Source organism: Sitodiplosis mosellana, unplaced genomic scaffold (assembly GCF_009176505.1).
Source record: "Sitodiplosis mosellana isolate CC-2019 unplaced genomic scaffold, AAFC_SMos_1.0 Smas_scaffold_6165, whole genome shotgun sequence".
NCBI lineage: Eukaryota > Metazoa > Arthropoda > Insecta > Diptera > Cecidomyiidae > Sitodiplosis > Sitodiplosis mosellana.
Window position 1 is genome coordinate 4,245,735 of NW_022601406.1, and position 20,493 is coordinate 4,266,227.

Genomic DNA, 20,493 nt, shown 5'->3' on the forward strand with positions numbered 1-20,493 from the left:
AAATAGTCTAAAATCAAGAAGATTTGAATGTACGAATATCGCAACATGAGCTGTTTGGTTTGCATTAACCATTTCGGAATTTCATACACCATTTGCTGCCAAGCCAATGCCGGGTGAATTTCGTCTAAACGAACAAACAGATCTTCTAACCGCTCACTTGAAACGGCAATCGAAAGGATTTTCACGAAACCGGTTATGTTGTACGTATACGTGCACAGTACATAGCAAAATATCTCTAGATAAAAACCAGTCGTGACTAAGCCAACAATATACAGCACTTGCGTTGATGCCAACAAAATCAAAATTATCAATTCACACCAAAATAACCAGCCGAATTTGAATATAAACACATCTCGTGTGGCCGTCTCACTAGTTACATACACTAATCGCAACAAAATTCGCGACACCTTGTAAAATTCGTCAGATCGAATCAACGGCGTACGCTGCTCTGGCATTTTGAAATGCAGTGTTCAAAGGCTTAATATCAAATGGATGGGTAAGCGACAAAAAGGCTTCAATTTATACACCAAAGAAAATTTATTTTAAATTGCTACACACTAAAAAATATAAGTAAGAATCTACACGATGATACCAATCAAACATGGATTTATATGAAAAATCGTGTAAAAATGATAAAATATCGTGTAATTTCAAATGAATCAATGAATTGGTCAATACTATTACCCGATATACGCATCTGTCAAATGTTTGCGTCAACTTTGAAACATTTAAAATTACACGATATTTTATTGTTTTACACGTTTCGTCATATAAATCCCATTATGATTGTTATTATCGTGCAAATTCTTACAGATATTTTTTAGTGTGTACTTTCCTATATAATGAGCTTTGCGCCTGTAAATGCTATTTAAGCTTGACAACATCTTTGGTATATTTATTCTAAACCATCAATTATCAAATCAAACAATCGACATTCCTTAACACAAAATGTGTTTCAAAATCAACTGACCGTTTTGAATCGTTATTTAGTTTTTCTGTTCATTTCAATTGAACATTTCCATTACCAATGGAAATTTGCCATACAGAAATGGGCCATTTCTATGTCGAATGTGGAACTTTTCTTCGTTTTCACCTCATGAAATGTAAAACGTTGTCATTGACAAATTGTCAGTTGTAAAAACACTTAATGTCGATATAACGATGTCGAATATGAATCAGTTGAATGGCTATAATTTCTTGAAATGTTTTGCCTCTTTCCTCTTGTATACTCCTTCATTTGTTTTTATTCATTATTTCGAATTTGGTTCTTTCCACATAAAAATGGTATAATTCTCTTCATATATGGAATGAAGCCTTCCATCAAAGGCTTATTCTGATTGTCGTCATGATCTACTTGACATACATCCTTCTTAGAATAGTCAATAATCGCCATGAGTTTTTAAGCACCTGTATGAAAAGCATTGAAAAGAATGTGTCAAATTGATGTTATCTATTGAAAGTGGAAAATTAGCAGCGATTTCCTGCTTACGTTTGCAAAAGAATCGTAGGACACGGTACTAAACTTATAAATGGTTAGCGTTTCGGGATATTGCGAACGTTGAATTATTAACGGGACAAGTTTTTGAAACATTCTATGACCTTTGTACCATTCACATCGATATATTCCATCGGCTATGCTTTCACTCTAGATGAAAATCAATGCAATTTTCAATCGAATTAAAACTTATCGACAGAATAAAAAGTCTTAAATCAAATTCATTTGTCTGATAATTTTTCTTTCAAGGTTCAAATTTGGAACTTCAAAATCCAAATGAAAAATCAAATATGAAATACAAGTTGTATTATACAAGCAAGAATCCTACCGTATCAGTGAGTTTATTGCCAATCCAAGACAAAAAGAATATCTGACAAAGCACGGTGATCAAAGAGAATGCGAAAATAATGAAATTTTCATTCCATCCGGTGAACATGACCAAAAATCCCAGAGTACAAATGACGGTTGTACTGTTGATGTAGTTCACAAGGCTTGATATGTAGAAGATTTCGTTCAACTTGCGGCTGATCCTGTAATGTTGTTGATTTTTTTTTTTCAAAATCATTCTTTTCATTCCTACTTACTCTTAAAATTTGAGTTTCGAATTGATTTTAAAATTTTTCAAATTCCTCCATAAACTCATAGTTATTGAACCAAACTTACTGAATTATCGTATTTTGTTTGGTGACACATGCTCTAATGACGGTCAGTTCGTCGAATGTTTCGAGTTGCGGTTCTAATTGACTGAAACACCGATGAATGTAATCGAATTGAATGCAAACCAAATGAATGACTGCAAGTAGCAGCAAATCGGATGAGGATGAATACAACGATGCACTGAAGCCAAGCCACGATTGAAGCATGTAAATTGTATAAAAAATCGGTGCTTTATCGGTGTCGAATGGCAGCCAAAATTTGAGCGGAAATTTCATCTTCCAAACTCCAGTTGCAAGGAATACCTTGATGTACGTATAAAATGGTAGCACCACAAATATTGCAATCATAAAGATTTGAATGAACGCATAGCGTAGCATAAGACGTTTGGTTCGCAGCAACCATTCGGGGATTTTGTACACAATTTGTTCGTCCGCTGAAGATGGATGAATTTTATTCAAAAGAATAAACAACTCTTTCAGCTTTGAACTCGATATGGCTAGGGCAAGAATTTTACTGAATGCTGTCCATTGATAAGCAATGCAAGACTGTGCATAGCAAAATTCCTCCAAATCAATGACAGTGACAATTAAATGAGCGTTAAAGGCCACCTGCAGCAGCGATGAACATATCAACGGTGTGATATTACACCAGAATGCCACATTAAAATTCAAAAGAACCACTTGATTCGCATCTTTATCACTCGTCACACACACAAACTGCAGTAAAAATGTAGCTACTCTGTAGAATTCACTAGCTGGTATCAAACTTGATGTCGTCTTGGCCATGTCAATGGGACTGATTGCTAAAGAAAAGTTAACAGCTATTTATACGCAGCAGTGGAGATAGGAAATTTTGGGAAACTTTCATTTCGATTTGATAATAATTGAAAAAATTGATTGCCTTCTCTTTGATCTTGTGAAGGAAGAAAAACTCTTTTAACCTTCTACTGCGCCATTTTTCTACAGAGCTCACTTTGAGATGATTTTGAGGCGTAGATTACGAAAAAAAATAATTAAAATGCTAAATTCCTCATAGTTTACTAGAAAAATGCTATTGACAAATATTCGAGAACAATCGAATCCATTGTTTTAAAGTGTCAAAAATGTGTCTAATTTTGGAAGAAAATAATTCATTGTCAAATTTTGATTTTCGCGCAAATCCTTGTTGATAACTAATGAAACGCTTGACGTAGACCAAAATTGAAAAAAACAAAGATGAAGAAGACACGTTTACGGATAAAAATGTAGTTGTAAACATTATGATCTGACGTATCGTTTACGGTATATAGCCTCTTTTCTATTGCCCGTCTAAAGGCGGTCTTACGAACTAGAGGGTTAAATAAGATGGTAACAAGAAAATGGAAACTCAAATTGACTTTCGTGCTGAACATTTTTCAAATAAAATTACGTATTATGTGAAGTTGAGCAAAGTTTTCCGTCGATAATTTTAGACTTAAACTCTTTTGAAATCAAAGAAGATTACCCTTTGACGAAGTCAATTCGATGTTGATGTGTGAGAAAGACTGTGTGTTGATTTGTGAGTTGAAACTCGAACAGCGTAGCCACAATGATGTAAGAGAATCTTCGGGATGAAAGTGAAAGTTTGGCCAGTTTTTCTTGCATTATTAGACGTTTCCGTTGTAGTTTGTTGTGGAATGGTGGTGAACAATCAATGACAAGAACACAACAAATTGAGCACTTTCCTTATGAAATACATTTCTTTTGAATTTTTCTTCTCTTTTCAGGTTAAAGGTTTAAATAAGTAATGGTAATAATGATAATGAAATGAAAGTCACAAAGACAAGTCACGATATCCTAAACGAACTCGAAAAGTTCACTACTCTATCAAAAAATCAAGTTCAAAAGATTATTGGCGATTCAATTAAATGAACGAGAGAGAGAAGAAAAAAAAAACAAAATTGGGGTTGATTTCGTTGAAATTGGAAAACATATTCATTAGTGAAACTAGTGAAATGGCGATGTTATTTCTTTATATTTCATCGGTGACCGGAAGTTAGACAACGAATTTCGTGAATATTTGATATGTACCAAATAGAGAGGGCTGCAATATAGCCCGTTGTGTATGGCTTCATAATTAATTTCCACGTTTTTTTTTGTCGTTTTCATGGGGTGCCCGCGAACGGATTTTTCGATTCGATGATAAAGATAAATAGCAATGGCACGCACAATGCTCTGCCATTGACATTTTGCTAGTCTCGCCATGCAACATGAACCAAACACGGGGTAAAAGCGTTTGTAACGATGGTCATTAATATCGTGTTTGTGAAGGGTTAAATGGCGCGTATGGCATACTGGCTTTCTCTCTCTCTCACTCGCTCTCATTTGCTCGCTGAGCGCACTTCATTTCAGTTTTATTGATTCGATGGTCCGATATAACGTTTGATATCGGCCATCGAGTATGAAATTAACCTCTAACGTGATGCATGCCCTGGCATGAGCCGGTAATAATAATTAGCCATTGGGAGTTAAGTTAGCGATAATGTGCGATGGCAAAATAGTTGCCATGCTCACAGCATTGTCGAGAATGCGAAAATTGGAAAATGAAAGAAATTGTTTCGAGAAAGAGCGAAAAATGTTCGAGAGAGAGAGGGAGAGAGGAAGTGTGGAAAGGAACGGAAAAAAAGAATTATTTAGCAGCACAATGCAATGGCCAAAGTGAATGTGCAAGTGATCGAAATTGTGATGCGTCATGTGAATATTGGACGTAGGGAAAAACACGTAAAAATCATTTAAGTTTCATTTGGATGTGACGATCGGTGCGAAAGTCATTACTATCCTTTTAATGGCATGTAAACCGTATTATGACCGATTTCAACGCGCAACGGGGCATCCATGTTGGCCGGTGGTGGAAAGGAACAATGTCTGAGGAAATGAAATAAAATACAATAATACTTTCTTATTTCGACTTCCTTATTTACTCGTTGACAAGTTGGCCAGTGTTGCCATAGCAATGGGCCTCAATAAAGCGACTTTGAAAAGGGTTGGAGACTTGGTCAAACTAGTTTATATATATATATTTCAAAAGGGCGAACGCTATCGAAATCACATCGTATGTTATTTGAACAATCATCAAGAGACTATTGCGCGAGTGTTGTGAGCCGAGTGAACGGGCAAAACGAACGAACGAACGAACGAACGAACGAGCGAACGAATGAAAGAATTTTATGGTTGTTTTGTGACTGTGGCGAATCGTACGGCAAACGGACCAGTTAACAGTACATAAATATTGGAATCGCTTATGTAATTGCTTAGGCGCGCTTCGTACCATTTTTATGGAAACGTTTTTTGCCTGTTCATACGGCGAGATCCCAGCTATGCGATTACCGTACGCATTGGTGCTTTATTCATACTTCGGCTGTGTGTATGCGGTGCGAGTATATGTGTGCGATATACCAGTAAAAAGGGTGAGTAGTTTGCAACACTGGACACCATTAGTAATAACTCAAACATATTTTAATGATTGCGCCAGGCAAACTTCAGATTAAATGCAATGTTCAGCCATCTCATTGAGTACATAGTTTGTGCAGCGCTTGCTGGCACACAACAAATTGCTCATATATTCATGTAGCGAAGTGCATTTTTTTCTCTCTCTCTCTCTCTCGGCCCTCTTACTTTGGCTTATTTCCATTATTGTCATGAGAATTCAAGCATTTGGCATAACAAAGTGTTCACCTGGAATGATTGGCATCGGTAAATACATACACTATTACGCAATGCGAATATATGTTTCATAATAGTGGCATTGTTATGGGGCTGTCGACTGCAACACTAATCCTTTGCTTACTCTGAAATTCCGTTCTCATCTCTTTAATGGCCTCTGTTCATTTCGATTTCCTTTTGTTTACGACAGCCAAAGAGGAGAAGAGGAAAGGAAAAAAAGAGCGAAACTGAATAGAATGAGTTCTCTTTGAAATGGACATGATTTATGAAATGGACACACACACACACATACACGCACACACATACGAAACAAATAGGTGCACGGATCATTTGTGGAGAAGAAAAAAATGACCGATACGAATGAGCGCAAAAACAGAAATAGAAACCCATTCATTTTGATCGAGAGGCGATTCGGCGAAGGGAACCAAACAACAGAAAAAAAATCGATATGCATGTGTCTTGTGTTTTATGCGAACGAAAGAGATGCGATACATATGCGTCAGTGAGTCAGAGTGAGATTATTTAATGTGCCGTTTGCGAAAGGATGGACATAAATCTTACGCTCGACAAAATGCATGTGTTCCAATGGATTCGACAACAAAACAATAACAACTGAATCAAATACACACGAATCGAGTCGAAAGACTCCTCGGACCATTGTTTTGTGCATATGTATAGCAAAAGGGATAAGTCGATATCATAAGATCTCTCTGGTTTGCTCTCACTCTCGCAACGCCAAAACAACAGCGAGAAATGAAAAAGAACACAATTTGGAAAATGAACGAGCGAAAATTGATGATTCCTTTCAAAGCAATACTGGAGCAGAACGAAGCGATTTTCATCGAAATACTCGTGGTGAATTGAACGAAATTAATGTATCACAGCAGCAAACGGCTACAACAACATCAGCACGCACGCAATTCTTCATTATGCCGCAACAAACTAACATTCATATTGAGCAATGAATTAACATTCAACATTCGATAAAACTGTTACCGAATTCAAAACGCTTCCATCGAGAAGAGAATGAGAAGGGAAGTTAGAAAGAAGAAGAAGAGAGATAGAGAGAGAGAGAGAGAGAGAGAGAGAAATTAAGCATTGAATAATCGAATGTTATTAATAGTGACCATTGGTCGAATTTCCATCGGAAAATTCAGATATGGGGCAACATACTGGATTTGTATAGGAAGAAAAATTGAGGGATAGTCAAAAATTGATGTAAAAAACGAGGAATGAAAGCAAAATTATGACTTTGAAACCATGTTTCTATTTTGAAACCCCGAAATTTTCCTCAAACTTCTTTTTAATTTGTTTTCTTCAATTTTATTTTGTCTAAATTCACAAGGAAACCAGTACTTTTGATGAATTAGAACGAAGAAGGTAATATATTTGTTTTGTTTTTTTTTTTCGTTGAAAAATGGTGTCAAATTCGTCGTTATTTAATCAAATGGGAATTGGATGGAGGGATTAATTGGAATTTGTAAATAAAATGAATTTTCATTACAAATATTCGAAAAAAAATGAAACAAAAAAATCAAAGCGAAAAAAAACACGAAGCCAAAAAAGGACTTCAACGGTATTAGTTGGTTATTTCAAACGGAAACGCGGAAATGACTTCGAATAATCCATCGGGTTCGGCATTTTTTCACTGGAATCGAAATAATTTATTTCGTTTTAAAACGGTAATTAAACCGACTTTTTTCTGTTTCAATTTTTTTTTCGGTTGGTGTTAGAAATTGTTTTGAGCGATTAAAAAGATGAAATCGATCCGAATGCCACACATATGCAACGATGACAAAAAAACCATCCGGAAAAAATCGTTACAAATTTGAATTTGGCAATGGAAATATATAAGTATTCGAACACACCCGTAACGACAACGAAGTCGAGTTAAAAAAGAGGCAAGAAAATCGTAATGAAAAAAAAGGATGTGATGAGGCGATCCGTTCACACGAAAAAGAAGACGTAGACGAGATTAAATGTTCATTATCCAGATGTGTTATTTGAATATCCTGCGAAAAAAAAAATGTGCCATACCGAAACCGTCCGTTGTGATGCGAAGAGGAAGGAAAAAATCTTCAGTGAGAGACTGCGAGTGGTAGTGAACATATGAACCAGTATAAATATTAATTTATAATGTCTGAGCCAATGAAATGAAATGAATGAAACGGTATTTGTCTTTGAGTGTTACGGTATTGTTACGCGTGACGCAGTTCAACAATTAATCAATCGATCGGCGAGAGAGAGAACGAGTGAGAGTGAGTATGTCTCGACGGCGATGATGACGACGACGAAGAACGGTAATGAAGGCAACTACGACTTGGTTGGCCCGTTAACGAGCTACCGGAAATACCAGTGTGTCACTTGTAGTTATGCGCTCCAGACAAACTGTACGTTAATTAAAACACATGAATTGTGAAATATAATTATGATTATTCGGTTGTCGCGCGATGCATATAACGATTTGCATTGATGGTATTGTGGTATGTGCCATGGTTTGGCTTTTTGGTTGTGTATTGCACGGCATTCTGGTTTCAATTTATGTCAGAGCCTGGCCCCTAGAAGGTGAAATATACGTGTTTACCGCACGGCACGATGCACATGTGCTCGAGTCGACGACGGAGAAAGGCTCTGTGCCGAGTGAAGAACAACTTTCTTTTTCTTAGTGAAAAAGATGTGAGTAAGAATGGCTTCGAAAGAGGAGTTTAGAAATGAGAGAAAATGACTCTGTACAGAGAACATTGGCTCGAAAGAGCTATAGTCGACATACATATTCATTTCGTTCGAATTAATTTACCGAAAGTCTTGGTTTCATTTGAAAAAAAAGGAAGGAAATGTTGAACTTGAAGCGGATCGTGTCGCTGAATTCCACCGTCGAATGATTGATTTGAATAAAATGTTTGTAATTAGACAAATTTTCAGCATTGGAGCATGTGTCAATAATGCTACCGAAAAGATCGCTTTCGTTGGAAAATTGTCGTCGAAGTCGGAAGAGAAATTCCGGTTATGATGAAGAGAAGATCGTTTGAGTTGGACGAAATGCTCCTTTTGGCACATCCTTCGCCTTGATACTAGCAAGTTGATAGATGAAATTCCAATTTTGCTTAAGAAAATCTTTTACAGTGAAGAAATTCTCTTTCTCGACCGGTTCCTTATCCATTTGCAATGGATATTCGTCACACTTGTAACAAATCTTCAGGAAACACTTGTAAAAATTTAAAATTGCTCTATGCAACCCGAAATGAGCAAAAAAAACCAAATTCATGCAATTCAACCCGTATGTGAACTCGTAAAATCTACCACTTTTACCGTACTTGAGTGAGAATCCATCTCTTGACTGGCGAAAAAAAAAATACGAACCAGGTCATAAATAAACAAGCAAAACGATAATAATCCCAAGCCAAATCGGGATTTCCGTGTATTTCCGTTTGCTTTGTAGGAATGAAATGAGACAGAGTAGAGAGCGAAGGAGATATGCCATATACTGCTTGCATCTACCCGCTCTCGCATACCCGTTGTTGAATGTAGTATATGAATGTTTTTTCCCACTGAAATAAAAAATGTATTTCTACCACTTTTCTGACAAATGTTTCGCCCGAAATGGAAACAAACAACAAATTTGAAAAATGAAACTTCCAAACCGAATTTTTCTTTCCGTCTCTCTCTCTCTCTCTCTCTCCTTCGCTTGTCGTTCTCTTTCGTCATTCGTTTCTTCCTCGGTGTTTCAGAACCGATGACAAAACTCTATATGATTTCCTGAACCTATAAACTTATTAGTGGCAAAATTTAAGATAAACACTTATCGCTGCGACGTCGTTCTCTCTTTTACGGGTTTGTCCTCAAACATTTTCGAGACCGATTTTTATGATTAACGGGAAAAAAGTCATCTCGTTTCGGCGATTCGGTGAAACAGGTTTTCACACACTATGATTCACAACGATGGGAATTTTTTGTCGCGATTACCCATGTCCGGAATACTTCCTTGCAAAGAGAGAAAAAACCACATGAAATTACGGTTTGCTTTTTCAGAGGAAGACGACACGAAAGTGGAGAATGAAGATGAAACGGTTGGACTGAACAAATAGGCAAACGAGAAAAGTGAAAGTGTCAAAAATTGGATGGATGACTCCCATCTTAATAACGCGCTCAGTATTGATATCAAGCATCAGTGAAACTGGATGCTGTGGTCAATGTGCCAATATGTGCGCTTAGCTGTTGCTCCAAGCACACACATAACAAACTATTTTCATGGCGTAAACTGATATTTCAATTGATTATTTACACTATTTTGGACCGTCATATCGATAATCAAGACTAATGGACAAGATCCGATCAAATATTGGTTAATAATGTGACTTGGATAAAAATGCGCTTCGCACGTCATTCACATCGAAGTAAATTGATTTGATTATACATACGACAAACACACGTTTTCCGATTTCAAATCGAAATAGAATTTTCGTGGGTGATTTCGACCTTTTTCATTCAAATTCCGATATTTAATGAGATTTTTCTAGTTTAGCTTCTTCGTTTTTAAGGAAACTTTTTTTTGGATTTGTTTTGTTTTCGCCAGTGACTACATTCATCCACTGGTTTTTGCATCAAATTTTATTGCTTTTCGAAACGTTTCCTCTCTTTAAGCATCTTGAAGACTAAAATTATCAAATCTACCCCAGTGTGGACCATTTCCCAAATAATTTATTTTCATATCCAACATTTGGTCTGATTGTCGCCGTCTTTCGCAACTTGAAAAGAATTCAACAAAAAACGAAACCATATGAAATTTCATGGAATTCCATAAGAAAAAATGTGTCTTTTGTTTCCGTTTATTCGAGGAGAGAAAAAAAAATCGATATTGTGCAGTTTAAATTTACGAGCAAGCAGAAGAGTTGAACATTTAAGTTGAATGATTCAACGGATGACCCATTGTGTCCTTTTCTTTTCCACTTTTTCATCTTCAACTTTATCTAATGAAAAAGAGAAGAAGATAAAGTGTTTTGGTGCAACACATGATTCTGGAGTTGTACACAACCACTGGCCATTTGGTTTCATTTGCTACGGTCCAATTTCGTTGGCCTTGCACAATGCACAAACACAAGCATCATAATGAATAGTTACAGATTTTATTAATGTTCGATACATTTTCCGAACAAATACACAGCAAGAGTCTATTGAGTTGACGATAACAATGCAAAAAGTGCAAGTTTTTTTTCTTCTGGCTTCGAGTTCTGGAAAAAAAGGGATGTGTGTGTGTATGTGACAAAGTAATTCATTATTACCGGAATGTGTTCTAAAACAAAGCATCGAGTTGTGGTTGTTGTGCCAGAGAGACGGTTGGATGTGGAAAAAGGGTCGTCTTGTCCTGATTAAAATGCAATTGATGAAAATGCTGGGTGTATCTCTGTTCGGAAAACGAAAAGCCACTAAGATAATGAACACCTTCAATTTGTGATTTCTAATCACATAAAAGGCTAGATAAACGAAATGGTTTTCTTCTTCATGGAAACAACAGTCGATTGCATACCTGCAATTGACGTCATCGTGTGTCGCCAAACGACCACATCTATTCATTTCACTCTCTGTATGTCTTGCTTTATCTGTTACTCTCTCACTCGCTTACCCTCACATTCTCTTACTCTCTCATCGTCTCTATCGAATTTGGCAACAGTAAACTCCACTGAGTGAGGCTGTATCAAAGAGTCGAAGTCAGTGAGTCGCTGCAATAACTAGCCATTGTTGAAACGAACATTCATCGTTTTGTTATGTAGAAAAGCCATCATAAATGATTAGTTATTGTAATGAGCGTCTGCATTTCAAATATGGATGCCATGGAAGCCGCACAAGCTCTGTTGCATTGATGGCGAAAAAGGGTCTGCGCCATTGTCGACATTCGATTCGGAATTTGAATAAAGGGATAAACTCAGAAGCACAAAATGCTCACGTAATGTATTGACACAATGCATTGATGCAATTGCTCGGACAAGCGCCGTGTGCGCGAACTCTCGACCCCCTTTGACGATTCGACGACGGGCTCTCCGTTTCGAACGAAAAATCGAGGGAAAAACCAGCCAATTTTTGTATTGTACTTTTGTGATCTCATTTCAATTTGAATCGAACGTTCCGCATTGGCTCCGAAACAGAGACAGAAAAAGAGAGGAATAAATATCTACAAAAATACATTGTTTGTTTTCTCAGTATTTCGTTGCGATGAGAGAGCGAAAAATGTTGCCAATGAAACGGAAATTCATGCACCCTTCTTTGGTCAGTTCACAGAGACCGTACATACGCAATATTCGGTCGGCCGTTTCATGCATGAGGTGAATACGATACTCTTCTCTATCACTCTCAACCCAGTCCCAAATATTAATCATGTGTTTTAATGCACATTTTTTTTCTCTTCTGTATGTCTTGTTTTCTGTGCAGTACGAAACAAAAAGCCGGGCAAAATTGAAACTCGAGAGTGTAACCAGACCGAACGAACCGAATTGCATGTGTGTCCGAGAAAGGGCAAAAAAAAAAATTATGAAATAATAGACACAATGGAAAATAATGGCCGATACAGAGACTGATGAGCGAAAGAGTAAGTGAGAGAAAATGCAACGAAACGATTTTGGGTTTGTTTCGACTGTTCGAGCAGTTGGTCAAATTCCGTGAAGACAAAACACATAAAAATCGATTCTGACGTTTGCTTCGTAATCGTCATCATCATCGTCGTCGTCGTCGTCGGCTTGCCGTCATTATTGCTGATGTAAGAGGATTTTCTTATCTTTTCAATGCATAACTGCTGCTGTTGCTGTTGTTGTTATTGGCCGGTGCATATTATCCAGTGTTGTGTTTCTTGTGCAAAATAACGCAATGAAATGCAACTTAATGCTCATATGTTCCTCTCTCTGTCTCCTCGTCTTTTGGGCTATCCTTTTTGAGTGTTGAGCACCATATTTATTGGAATGGAGCAAGATGGCAGGCGAACCATTTGTGTGTTTTACGGATGAAAACCCCGTTTCATTGCAATAATGGACAGTATTTCTTGGTGTTGCTGTTTTTTAAATGGACAACACATGCAGAAGTAGTATTTTTGGCGCAATCGAGATATGTAATATTATTTCATATGGTCAAAAGAGGAAAAATACTTGGAATCGAGTGCATTGAGACAAAAAGGGAAGAACAACATGTTCGATAAAAACGAAGAAAATCGTTTGCCATTCGGTTATTTAATATGGAAGTGTTTTCTGTTGTTGTTTGGGCACAAAATTTATAGCTAGCAATCAGGTAAACGATGGTGTCCGGGCCGAAGTAAATCGATAAAGAATCAAATGCGGATTCGATTTGAAAAAGTCAACTAAATGGGAATTTGGCGATGATCATCGAACAAAAACCGGCAATGGCTGGCAGCAAAAAAAAGGCTGGGAAAAAAACTGATTGAATCGATAGTTTTGGTTCTCGTATTTTTGGCATAACGACCAAATGCGCCAAGTCATTGTTGTCTCTCCAACAAACACTGTGTTTTTTCTTCGATAATTTCTCTTAAGCTTTTGTAATACAATAAATCGAGAAATGGAAGATGAGATTGTTTTTCTATTTTCTATTGCGATGGGTCATTAATTTTGTTTATCGGTTGTCTAGTTTTGTTTGGATTGTGAGACAATTTTTTTTTCTTTTTCTTCTGTTCTGCTCGAAACTTTAGAAATTTCTTTTGAGAGAATCAATGCATGGCAAAAATGGAAAACCAGTGCAATTGATGATACTTTAATACTTTTCTCCCTCAACTCGATCCATGATGCTTTGTGCACAGGCAAGAAGAACACAAGATATTGTTTAGAAATAGAACAGAGATGAGAGAGAAAAAAAAATGTAATAAATGAACAGTCATGCAGTGCAGAAAAGAAATTGCACAAAAGATTGCTCTTTTTTTTCTGCATGGACAAAACAGGAAAACAATTTATGAAGCAATTGCAGGTACACAATGCCAATAACAACAACAGCACCACCACCACCGACTCCGGGAAAAAAATGAGTAATTATGAGATTATGAAACTACTGAGTCGACCACCAAAAATATGTACACATCATTTTCATAGAAACACCAGAAATTCTATACTCTTTTAATAAATTGATTTTCGTTTGTTTGCTTTTTGAACAACGAAAATCTCAGTATTTCTCACTTTTTGCACTTTTCAAAACTTCGCATGTTTTTCTTCTTCTTTCCTTTCATCATCTATTTTCATCTGGCCCAAAACCAAATCAGCTTTGCACAAGGAATTAAAAATGGGAAAACAAGAGACACAGTAAACCAATATCGATAATTGGATTGAGACTTCTATCGAAAGAGCCACTTTTAAGCTAGTCGTCATCTAACGTTAACTCACCAACCATTCGGAAAACCATTGCGCGAAACCTACAAAAATCGTCCAAACATGACCTCATGGTACCTTTTTTTCGACACTTCTAGTACTTTTGTACTGGTTTTTTGGTACTTGGTTTTTTTTTCGTTTCAGCTAATACTTTGCCAAACAGTTTTCGCTCACCAAAGCAAATTGGAAAGTTTTCTGGCACATTTTTTTTTAAAAGTCAGACGCATATTGACGGACGCGAAGAAATCATCCATTTCAATTCGGCCACATTTGAATGTCGCCCAATTCCCATACGCAATGTTATCCATTACTACGTGTATATGGCATATATACTATATGCATGATGGGTTGGCGACTAGAGGGTTTCCTTATCGAACAGTAGTGGGTGTTAGGCAGCAATACTCCATTCCCACGTGGAATCCGATTGATGAATTTGTCGCAATGTGTCGAAAGTTTTCCGTATGTTACATTATGCAATGGCTAACAACTTTATCACACACACACAACCAAAATTGAAGAAATGTCAATGGAAATCAAGATAAAAAATTTCGAAAAGAAAACGAAAGTTAAAAATTTTGCGCAACCGAACTGTTTCAGTCGATCCATTTGTCGTAGGTAATCCCACGAGATTTAATTTTACACTTTTTGAATGGAACATGCTTTTCTTCTTGCAACTTTAATGTTGTCTCACTTTGGAATGTGGGTTTCAGTGCTAAAGTTTAGAGCAAACATTTCATTAGATGATGCATAAGCCCTTGGCCAAGTGTACTTTGCGTCCAAGTTTTTAATTCCATTGGACATATCGGGAAATGAAATGAACGTAATTTAACATGACTTTCAACATTCGCATTCCATTTAATATTCGGCAAGTTTGGCTAAGATTGAATTAAATACCATGAACTTTGAGAACTTTTGCTGAAGATAAATTTAAACAGAGAGAGAGAGAGAGAGAGAGAGAGAGAGAGAGAGAATGACGTATGTGTTTGGAATTAAAATAGGTGAATGATATTTCGTTGAAAAAATTGTGGTAAAAATTTGAATATTACAATATTTTTTAGCTCAGTCTAACTTGACTTATTTATATTTTTTTCATTTATTAATTCCAATTTTAAGGCAAATAAAGAAATAACACAAAAGTACTGAAGTTTAGCAATGAATTAATTATTTGAATTTTAAAATTCAATTCGATCAAATTTAATAGAAATTCTATGGTTTCTTGCTAATATTCGCATGTTTCATCGAATGATTTTCAAATTAAATCATTTATTGTTCATTTATAAATCAATCCTCGATAATTAATCGAATTAAATCAGATTCTTTGTTATTTCGATATTATTGAATCGATAACATCAACCGGATATACCGGTAAATTATATCATAAAAAAGGTGAGAATATGGGATGACAGGTTGACATTTTTTTAAAAGTAGATCGAAACACTTTCAGTTAAACTGCAGCATATCTTAAAAAAAGAAACGAATATTTGAATTTTCAAGATAAGAAAAAAATCAGAAAAAATGTTTACAATTTAATGAAAATTAGAATTCAAATGTCATCTCTTGTATTCATCGAATTTCATAAAGCTGATGCTTTCATTCAGAAAAACTTTGATTTAGATTTTTAAAAAAGCATTCGTTCACGAAGTGCAGTTTATGTGTCTCAAGCTTTCGGTATCGGTTAAAAATGTCTATGCAATGCAAAAGATGTCGCCACATGTATTGTTGTTCTGCGTGACAAACAAGTTCGTGAGTGTGTACAAGATAACGCGACTACATTTATTCAAAATTTAAACAAGCAAACAATAATCAACAATTCAAATTTTAAAATTGTTTCAAGGAAATAATAATTTTCAAAATAAAAAAGCAAAATAATTTCCACTTGAAAAAAACTTGGTATAAAAAAATCATTGCAAATCCATGGATAAAATAGCGATTGCAGCGTTTGTTGTTGAAGCGCATCTGCAGGAAATCGTAATTGACGTAAGCCGTAATGCGTGACAGCAAAAGCAGTGGATGGTTCATTTTGGTGTGCTTAGTCATATTGGTGTGAGTGAGAGCGCGCGCGTGAACGGGATAGATAGATGAGTTGTATGAGTGTTTTCCTTTTTGAAAAAAACGTACCATTCAATCGTCATTCGTCGACTGGAAACAGTGTGATACTTCAAACAATTATGTGCAACAGAAGAAATTGGCAAGCAACCAAACATTGAATATTAGCCAGAAAATTCCATGAGTAGGTCTAGACAGTGGCATGTGCGTGTGTATCATCCGGAATTGTTGTTGAATTAAGAAAGGAAGAAAAAAAAAACAAATCGTCATCAAAGGTTTGAGTGAATCAATCGGTTGAAGTGGAAAAAAGACAGAGCTCGATATTTGCTTGGTGCATCGTGAAATTGGCATTGTAAGAAAGAAAAAAGTCGCATAAAGAGAGACGATAGGCGATAAAGAGCGTTTAGCTTGTGTTCTCTAAGTCTAAATCGAAAGGAACAAAGAAAAAAAAAAAGTAATTCGATCTTTCGAGAAATCCAATAGGAGAGTCCAAAGTGGATGTATTAATACTATTGTAATTCAATCAAATAGGCTTACAAAAGTGCACATCACAGAGCCGGCATAAGCAACACTAGAGGTGACGAAAATTTACGCAAAAAACCACACAACAACAACGTCGACACAAAGCGGGCGATAGAGAGAAAAAAACACGAAGCAGCAAGTCAAAATGGCACAAATCGATGACAGTATCATATGGGCAATTAAAAACGGTGATTTGGATCAGGTGAAAGAGCTCATCGAACAGAACGGCTTTGATGTGAACCAAGAGATAACAACACGATCTCCCATTCATTATGCCGCTGACTACGGACAATCGGATGTGCTTCGGTATTTGATAAACAAAGGTGCCGACGTCAATGTAAGTATTATTCAGCTGCTGCTGCGGCTGTGGCTTTTCTACTCTACCATTTCTTTTTTTTTATTGCAATATTTATGATGATTTTTACCTTAAACTGAACTGACGCCTATAAATAAACTGACATTTAATTGGATGCTCTCTCTATCCCTATCTCTGTTATCTGTGTGCTATGTAGATTGTTGATAAGCATGGCATCAGTCCAATATTAGCAGCCGTTTGGGAAGGTCATACGAATTGTGTTCGGATTTTGTTGGAAAATGGAGCGGACAAATGTGGCAAAGCACCCGATGGTACATCACTTGTGGATGCCGCCGAAAAGCAGGAAATTCGAGATTTACTCGCTTAGAATGTGTGTGTCTAAGCACCTTAGATCAATTTTCCTCCACCGGAATGGGCGGCATTCAAAACAACAACCCAGCATTGTCATTATCAATCCAGCAATAAACATCTAAACAACAAAACATTTTATCGGTCTTCGGTAAAGCAACATAAAAAAAAGCAGAAAACTAATTAAGTAGACGATTGTTTTTCCTTCTGTTCATTAATTAACCCTAGCAAAATTTCGTTCATTTTAAAGGGAAACAACAGCAAAAATCACACATTCAGCGAAAATATACAATTTTATGGCTAATTATATTCAAAACAACAACAACAACAACCAGAAAATCATTTTACTTGAATATTTTCATGTTCACTTCTTATTCGATATACGGCTCAATAGCCATTCGAACAGCCAACGACGCGCACAGCCATGAAAATATGGGAAAAAAGAAGAAGAAAAGAAAAATATAAAACTATAACGATACAGCGACTAATTAGCGTGTTAATTGTATGAGTTCACGTCATTCAAACTGCATTCGAACTACTTTCGCTATCGTTGAGTGTTTGCGTGCGCTATGGAGAGCTAACGAAAAGAAAAACACAGTTTTTTTTAAACAAGATATATAATCTTTCCAAGAAAAAAAAAAGCCGTTTAAAGTGATTGCATTTTTGTGAGCGAAACCATGTTGCTGCTTTTTCGGTTGATTCTATTTCAACTCGTCAATTTTTCAACGTCAAATTCGACGTTCATCAATCAATTTCGTTTTTTTAATTTTATGCTTGAGTTTTTCTTTCGTTTTGCTTCATTTTCACCATACAATTTTCTTTTCTTCCCATTTTTTTCGTTCTTCAAGTAAAATGAAGCTAATGATTTTTAATGAAAAAACAAAAACCTTCAAGTGAATGGCATTGAAAGAAAAAAAATATCTCAATTTAGATTTGATTTAACTTGATATATTTATTAGAATTTATTGACAATTTTGCAAAAAGAATTTTTTTTTTAAGGAGATAATAGTTCATTTTTCCGTCAAATTTATTATTATCATCTAACAAGTCAAGTAGTTTATTCATTTATTTTGTGTGTTTTTTTGCGAATGAATTTAACACATTCCAAAAATCAAAGTGAAGAGAATTTTTTTTTATTTTTCGTCTAGGCAATAAGGAGAAATTATCCAAGAAAAGTATTTTTATTGCCACAGGCCATCTGTGTCGTGCACTCCACGTGTGTCAATCACACACACACATACGACTTGATGCGCTTGTGAGCAAGCTCAATATTTACAAATAGCAATTCAATGTTTCGCTTTTAATCAATTTAGTTTCGTGATTATTATAGATGAGAAAAAAAAAGAAAAAAAAATCATTTTTTGGAGTCATTCAATTCATGATATATCATCTTTTTGTGATGGAATTAACGCAAACCGTTCAAGAAAAGAATCGAAAAGAAAATACAATATTGACGACATTGATCAGGAAGACAATTTTTATGACTGTGGAATTCCACATGGAAAACCTATCGAACGAATATTAATGAACGAAAATGAAATGAAAAAAAAAACATACAATATGTGAATGAAAAGAAATTATTCTAATAATAAAAATAGACAACAGTATTTTTGTTAAAAATGCTCAAAAGCAAACGAGAATGAGGTTTTTTTTCTGTTGTTCTTTGCAAGACACTCATTTCAGTGGTGGCGGAGATGGCATAAAAATGACAGTTGGACGCAAGGGGATGGTTGCCTATTTACATTTTACGCATAATAATATAGTCTTTGTCTGCATACAGGGTGCACCTGATACGCGTACACCATTTGAACTCATACACTACTCGTGCATTGGCTACTGATGCGAAACGCGAATATGACGAGAAACACACGGAATGTGCGAAAATTGAAACTGGTAAGTAATACGGTGAAATGTAAATGTTTGAAAAAACAACAACGAAACAAAAATGAACGTGTTTCTTTTTTGGATTCAGGTAAATCACTTGTAATTGCCTTATTTTCATTGCTCAATCATGCAGAGACGCGCAAATGCTTCGCACACTAAATTCATGGCAAGAAAAAAGAGTGAATTTAAATGAAGATAGATGGTATTTCGGTTCAAATAACGCTTTACTAAATATTTTTTATGGCTTTTTTTGATTTAGAAAAAAACCACCACCTTTCTTTTATTTTTGTACATTTTTTTAGTAATCAATATTAATCGAGTATTTCAATTTATTTATTTTATTTGAAAAACTGATATCCGACACCGTCCATCTTATATCCATTTTAGAAGATGACGTAAAAGCAATGTATCGAGTTTATCAATATCGTATTGGACATTTAAAATCAAGAACCGTCGTATTTATATTTCAACTCATGCCAGAAAGAAAAATATTTTCCCAGATAAGGTGACCAACCAACTGCATGGATATCTGCGGAATAAAACGGATTTTTTATGTACTAATTCAAATGAATTTGTACGGATTTTGAACAATTTTGAACAACAGTGCACGGATTTTCGGTTTTCATTCCAAAAATCCGTACAAATAGAAAAATGTACGGTTTTTTCCTTTGGAGGAGTTGGTCACCTTAGTTTTTCTACTGAAAATGGTTTTGAAAAATATCTTCACTGAAAAAAAAAAAAATTTAGAGGAAAAATTGAAAACCCCATTTCTCATTAATGATTTATCGCATTCTGAATTTATCCAAATAATTTCTCTAAACAGTTATCATCAAAAGAAAAGCATCATAAATGAGGACCAGAGTCGTCTTTTTCCATCAAAATCCGTGAAGTTCTTCTTTCCTAATACAGTACGCCCTCGTAAATTAGAACTCGGAGAATTAGAATTCCTCCGAAATTAGAAGTGAATTTCGGGTTAGAACATTTGTATGGAAAAATTCTAATTTAAGAGGTCCAATTCTAATTTGCGAGGTTTCTCATTTTTGCTTGAATTTACATGGAACATAAACCGAATATCGTATAAAAATATAAAGAATAATGACAATTCTTGATAAAAATACAGTTTGCATTCTATTAGCGGTCAAGCAGAATTGATAAAAACAAGTGGTCTAATATTTGATTCGCCATAAGATTTGT

At 35.6% G+C, this 20,493-nt stretch overlaps 2 protein-coding genes across 4 annotated transcripts in view; both read left to right on the plus strand.

Moving 5' to 3' along the window:
• The window catches only part of LOC129574893 (cysteine--tRNA ligase, cytoplasmic), a 349,418-nt gene that overhangs the window by 208,435 nt on the left and 120,490 nt on the right, over positions 1-20,493 (plus strand). The gene's annotated exons all lie outside the window — the stretch shown is intronic.
• On the plus strand, positions 15,914-19,049 carry LOC129574912 (myotrophin-like). Of its 3 annotated transcripts, none has more exons than XM_055457558.1 (3): positions 15,914-16,683; positions 16,761-17,088; positions 17,264-19,049. In XM_055457558.1, exons 2-3 carry the CDS (start codon positions 16,897-16,899, stop codon positions 17,432-17,434), a joined length of 363 nt encoding a protein of 120 aa, XP_055313533.1. In that variant the 5' UTR covers positions 15,914-16,683; positions 16,761-16,896; the 3' UTR covers positions 17,435-19,049. The 3 variants fall into 3 exon arrangements, 2 of the variants coding, with proteins under 2 accessions (XP_055313533.1, XP_055313532.1); XR_008688741.1 differs by having other exon boundaries at positions 16,240-17,088; positions 17,264-17,566; positions 17,666-19,049; XM_055457557.1 differs by having other exon boundaries at positions 16,240-16,581.

Excerpts from the sequence above, each read along its gene's own strand:
- LOC129574912 (XM_055457558.1), top strand. The coding sequence starts at position 16,897 with ATGGCACAAATCGATGACAGTATCATATGGGCAATTAAAAACGGTGAT. Across the intron at positions 17,089-17,263 it reads ACAAAGGTGCCGACGTCAAT|ATTGTTGATAAGCATGGCAT; the intron begins GTAAGTATTATT and ends TGTGCTATGTAG.